The sequence below is a fragment of the Amblyomma americanum genome, chromosome 2 (assembly GCF_052857255.1).
Source record: "Amblyomma americanum isolate KBUSLIRL-KWMA chromosome 2, ASM5285725v1, whole genome shotgun sequence".
NCBI classification, from domain to species: Eukaryota; Metazoa; Arthropoda; class Arachnida; order Ixodida; family Ixodidae; genus Amblyomma; species Amblyomma americanum.
In genome coordinates this window covers 220,925,045-220,930,627 of record NC_135498.1, presented here as the reverse complement: position 1 = coordinate 220,930,627, position 5,583 = coordinate 220,925,045, and the positions used below count along the sequence as shown (strand labels likewise).

The window sequence follows — 5,583 nt, the reverse complement described above, 5'->3', positions numbered from 1 at the left end:
TGTGGCAGATAAAACATGCAGTCTCCTTCCACATTGTCTACACTGTATGCGAGGTGGATCGGAGTTTGCACAAATCAGTCGTGACCTATCTTGGTATGTAGACCAATTTAAGCATAGATTTATATCTGAGCATTGTATAAAAGCAGGTGCCGAGCGAGACAAAAAAAATGCTGCAACGTCACAGCTTGCACAATGCCGTGATCTAAAGCCATAACAGTATACGCTAAGATAAAATATCCATCATATGATGGCTCATCAGTGTGCAAAGCCAAATGTGCAAGACCCAACGCAATAAATGCATGGTGGTCACCATCTACCCTGCCAACATCATCCAGGCTACCCGAACAGATGTTGACTATGATGACATCTGTTTCTTGCAAATGAAAAGCCAACATGCAGTCACAGTGCTGCACTTCTGACCTAATGTGTCACGATCTCAAATTATCAATTTTATACGGTCTTCTCTCTACCCTCTATTCAACACGCATGAGAAAATCATTCTACAGGGAGACTTTACATTGTAAACATCAGAGTGGTATCTGGTGTATGGATGAAAGGAACCAACAGGCACAGGTGGCAGCTCAGGGTAGACTGTTTATTTCGAACAGAGTGTGTGTGGGTTCCAGAGAAGAGAAAAATGCTGATGATGATAGTATACTGTATGGAAAATGAAAAACTTGGGCGGGATATAACATCGCCTCCCACTTGAAAAAAACAAAACACACGTAACAGCACAGTACTGGAATCCGTCAGGTGGATCTCTTGTACTTCGACGCAGCACTTGTGTCGTTGGTCTGAGGCGGAATTGAAGTTGAACTGCTTGCCTCAAACGTTGGAGGAAGAGAATGTGGTTTGGATGTTATCGTTTTGGCTGCTGCTGATGCGGTGCAATATCGAGAAGCAGTTGGATTATTGTTTGGGAGCAGTGCCCAGGGCGGTGTAAAGCCAGACCTGCTATTTGGTACACTGATTTGGACGCATTCTAGCAGTGGCCGTCCCTTAGCAGCATAGAGGTATTCCCGCCTCTCTTTCCGGCTATTTTAAATGGACCCATGTATGAAATCGATGCTTTGCTTCCAGCTGTCATCATCAGCCTGACTACTCCCACTGCAGGTCAAAGACCTCTCCCATGTCTCTCCAATTAACCCTGTCCTTTGCCAGCTGCGCCCATCGAATGCCCGCAAACTTCTTAATCTCATCCGCCCACCTAATTTTCTGCAGCCCTCTGCTACGCTTGCCATGTCTAGGAATCCACTCCATTGCCCTTAAGGACCAACAGTTATCTTGCCAGCGCATTACATGCCCTGCCCAAGCCCATTTCTTCCTCTTGATTTCGACTAAGATGTCATTAACACGCGTTTGTTCCCTCACCCAATCTGCCCGCTTCCGGTCTCTTAACGTTACACCTATCATTTTTATTTCCATGGCTCGCTGTGTTGGCCTTAAGCTGAACCCTTTTCGTTAGCCTCCATGTTCCTGCCCCGTATGTGAGCACAGGTAAGATAAAGCTGTTGTACACTTTTCTCATAGGGATATTGGTAAACTTCCATTCATGATCCGAGGGAACCTACCATATGCACTCCACCTCATTCTTATCCTTCTAGTTATTTCCCTCTCATGATCCAGATCTACGCTCACTACCTTCCCTTAGTAGACTCATTCCTTTACCACTTCCAGCCCCTCACTACCTAATGTAAACTGCTGCTCCCTTGCTAGACTGTTGAACATTAATTTGGTTTTCTGCATGCTAATTTTTAGACCCTCCGTTCTGCTCTGCCTGTCTAACTCATTGACCATGCTTTACAATTCATCTCTTGAGTGACTTAGCGAGGCAATGTCATCAGTGAATCACAGATTATTCACGTTTGCTCCATTAAATCTCACCCCCAACTGTTGTTAATCTACGCCTCGGAATACCTCCTGTAAACAAGCGGTGAATAGCATTGACGAGATCATGTCTCCCTGGCTGATGCCCTTCCTTATCGAAATTTTATTGCAGACTTTATGGAGGACTATGGTAGCTGTGCAGTTGCTATAGACATCTTCTAGTATTTTTACACAAGGCTCTTCTACACATTGATTCCGCAATGCCTGCATAACTGCTGAGGTTTCCACTGAGTCAAATGCTTTCCCGTAATCAATAAAGGCTATATAGAAGGGTTGGTTATACTCTGTGCATTTCTCCATCACCCGATTGATAGTGTGAATATGATGTACTGTGGAATATCCTTTATGAAAGCCTGCCTGATCATTTGGTTGATGGAAGTGTAAGGTTGCCCTGACTCTATTGGGTGAGAACTCTCACCCAAACCATCTCTGCTCGGCCTGGACACTCACGAACTGCTTTCAGCACAGCGATGTGCATTTCCCCTAGCAATACAGAGTCGAGCTCTGGCTTGCTAACCACGTAGGACCCTTGCAGATAGATGACACTCCAGTTGTCGCATGTGGCACCGACTAGACGGGATGTTAGCTTGTAATGCATGCATAAGGGCGAAACTAGAATATGCCTCTGTTGTATGGGAGCCTCATTGTAAAAAAATATTATGCAGCTGGAAATGGTTCACAGAAAGGCAGTTAGATTTATTTTTGGAATATATAAATGGTTAGATTCCCCTTCTAATTAATGAAGCACAATAATATACCTACATTAGCAGCTCGGAGGAAGGTTAGCCGCCTTACAGTTCTTTGCAACGGCCTTTCCGTAAAGATGAAGTTAACCATCCGAGAATCTGTTAAACATCCTAGTACTAGGACAACGCGGCATAGACATGAATGTTCTTTAGCCTCAATTCTTGCTCGCAATAAGACATTCAAATAGTTATTTCCCCCACGCAGTCACAGAATGGAATTCTTTATCACGCAACATTTTTAAAAGCAAACGATTTCGTGAAAGAATTAGAAAGCCATATTTTGCATGCCTAATGTATCCTGTTTTCCTTACAAAAAAAAAGTTATCTCCCATGAAAGGCTCATTCCCATCATATACAAAGTCTGTTGTTTTTCATTGCCTGACAATTTTTTGTGTTTTTTTTTTCAGAAGCACTTGTTTCCCATGTGTTCTTTTTGATGTTGTGTTCATTTTGTTGTGTGCTTACATCTGTAAGCCCCTGCTGCTTGGGCTAAAGCACTGGCCTGCAGGACGTACAAATAAATAAAAAATACAGAAATTGGCAAACAGCAAAACCTTCACGCTGCCATGTCGTGACAAATGCAATTCATTAGGCAAATTAACAGCCATATCCAAACCACCTCAAGAAACATCCACAGGTTTGGCATTTCCTAAATCATGCAATCCACGGGCCATTTCGCATTACAGTAGTGTTCAGTCTGATCAGAAAGCAAAATTGTCGCCATTATCAAATGCACAACATACCCGCAGTCCTATCCGGGCCTCGATGCTAGGATAGCACACAGTAAAAAATTGCCACACAACTGTCCACGCTAGTGCAGATATCGGCACAATGTGCTAATTCGTGGCAACTTATTTTACGGCAGGCACGCAGCCAACAGTGACATCCGCATCACCTCAGGTTTTAACTTGTGCCCTTTGGGAAGAGACTGCATAATGGGAGCCAACAAATCTGCACCTAACAGTGGAACACAGATCGCTACATCGGGCATTAGCAGCAATGGGGTAAGCACTTTCAAACCCTAGCTTGCTGCCAGAAGCCCGGCCAGGCTGCTGCTGTGCACAGCAGCAGGAGTCTCTATGCAGTGCAGCAGTCAGCTCTGCTTGGGCTTCCTGCGCTCCTGCTGGCGGCATTCGCGGTGCAGGTTGTTGAGGTCGAAGGCGGCCGCCATGCTGTCCTCGCTGAACACGAACGGCACCAGGCGGCCGCCCTGGGCGTCGGGTCGGCGCGCGGCGACGCGCCCTCCCCGGAACAGCAGCACGGTGGGCAGCTGCCGGCTCAGCGGCGTCGTGCTCACGTGGTGCTCGTGCGCCAGGCCGGGGAACCGGGTCACGTCCAGCTTGGCGAAGCGCAGGTTGTCGAGCGCGTACCGCGCCGCCAGCTGGGCGAAGGCCGGCGCCATCTGGACGCAGGCGGGGCTCCAGAGGGCGTAGAAGGCCACCAGCCAGGTGACGCGCCGGTCCCCGTGCTCCACCAGCTCGCGGAAGCTGTCCTCGTCCAGGTAGAGCACAGGGTCGGGCCCGCCGTACGCTGGCGGCTCCGGCAGCACCAGCATCTGGAGCAGGCACAGGGCGCCGTAGAGCAGGCCCAGCCGCGGGTCCCAGTATACGAAGAGCAGCAGTCCGGCCACCTTGGCGTACATGCAGGCCGTGGCCAGGTACGGCAGCAGACGCACCACGCCCGTCTTGCGAGTTCGAAACAGCACCACGACCGCTACGAAGGTCAGGATCTCGGTCTCGCGGAAGTCCAGCTGGCAGTCGCCGCCGGGGAAGAGCATGTCGCAGAAGGGCCGCACCAGCCGCAGCACTGGAAAGCACGCCGCCAACAGCAGGTTGACCACGTAATGTGGGTGCAGCAGGCGCCGCAGCTCGGCGCCCGTCACCAGTGCCATGTTCACTGCGCTGCTGCTGCGGGGAACACTTTTCGCAATACGAGCAGTGCACGCCACAAGGTCGGTTTACGTAGGTCGCGAAGGTGAGGCGAAGCTAGGGTTGTGCCAAGCGCCAGCGACATGGCTGCGGAACTGAAGCGCCAAAATGAAACGAGTGGAGAAACAAAATTAATATAATTGGTCACATATTTGTAATTTATGACTTTTAAAAGCATTATTCGAGTTTTTGCTTTAAAAAAATGTTTATTTTTGTACATCTGGTTGGAAAGTACAACGCTTTTTGTTTAAAAAAGGGGAAATGCAGTGCCTGGTGGCATTGATCTCCATTGATCGCCACTGATCTCCACTAGGTGGCTCGATGCCGCATATCGCTTTCCTAGGCTTTACTAGAGTGAACTACAGGGACTTACGTTTTTATATGCCGGGTTTTAAAAAGTTTCTGTGCGAAAAATACTGGCCTTATCAAGAACAAACACCGCTCACAAGTTAGAATATTATCGCCTAAGTTGTTTGAGGTCTAAATAAGCGTCAGTACTTGCCCGTATTTGGTGGAATTAGCGAGAAACTGCTCTCGGCTACGAGTACAGTTTTTGCAGACGCGAGCCAAGCAGCCGGTCTCACAGGCTGCGCCATCTGCCGGACGGCTAGGCAAACGACGGCAAGCGACGGCTTCACCATAAAGCATCAGTGGTGAAGACGCTGTTCAGAAGAGTTGAGACACACTGCAGCACAGAACTTGACAGAAGAAAAGAACAACGCACGATATTCAAAGAACTCATCATGAACGGCTACCGAAGAATTTATTCAAAAAACCATTCGACGTCAAAAACACAACATTCGTCACGAAATCAATGCACACAGACCAACGCCACTACCAAAATACGTCACTTTACCTTATGTTGGACGTGTCAGCGAGACCATCGCCCGAGTCCTGACAAAATCGGGTCTCCAGGTTGCGCACAAGCCCACAAACACTGTTGCGCTTTGCCTACCTGTTCCCAAAGACCGGCCGCCGAGAGAAAGAGCCCAAGGCATTGTCTACAAAATTCCATGCGCCGA

General features: G+C 48.3%; 1 protein-coding gene across 1 annotated transcript; it reads right to left on the bottom strand.

Annotated features, from left to right (window-relative positions):
* Positions 1–581: 581 nt before the first annotated feature.
* On the bottom strand, positions 582–4,664 carry LOC144122176 (thioredoxin-related transmembrane protein 2 homolog). Its single transcript, XM_077655756.1, has one exon. It carries the CDS (start codon positions 4,522–4,524, stop codon positions 3,727–3,729), a length of 798 nt encoding a protein of 265 aa, XP_077511882.1. The 5' UTR covers positions 4,525–4,664; the 3' UTR covers positions 582–3,726.
* Between the last annotated feature and the right edge of the window lie 919 nt (positions 4,665–5,583).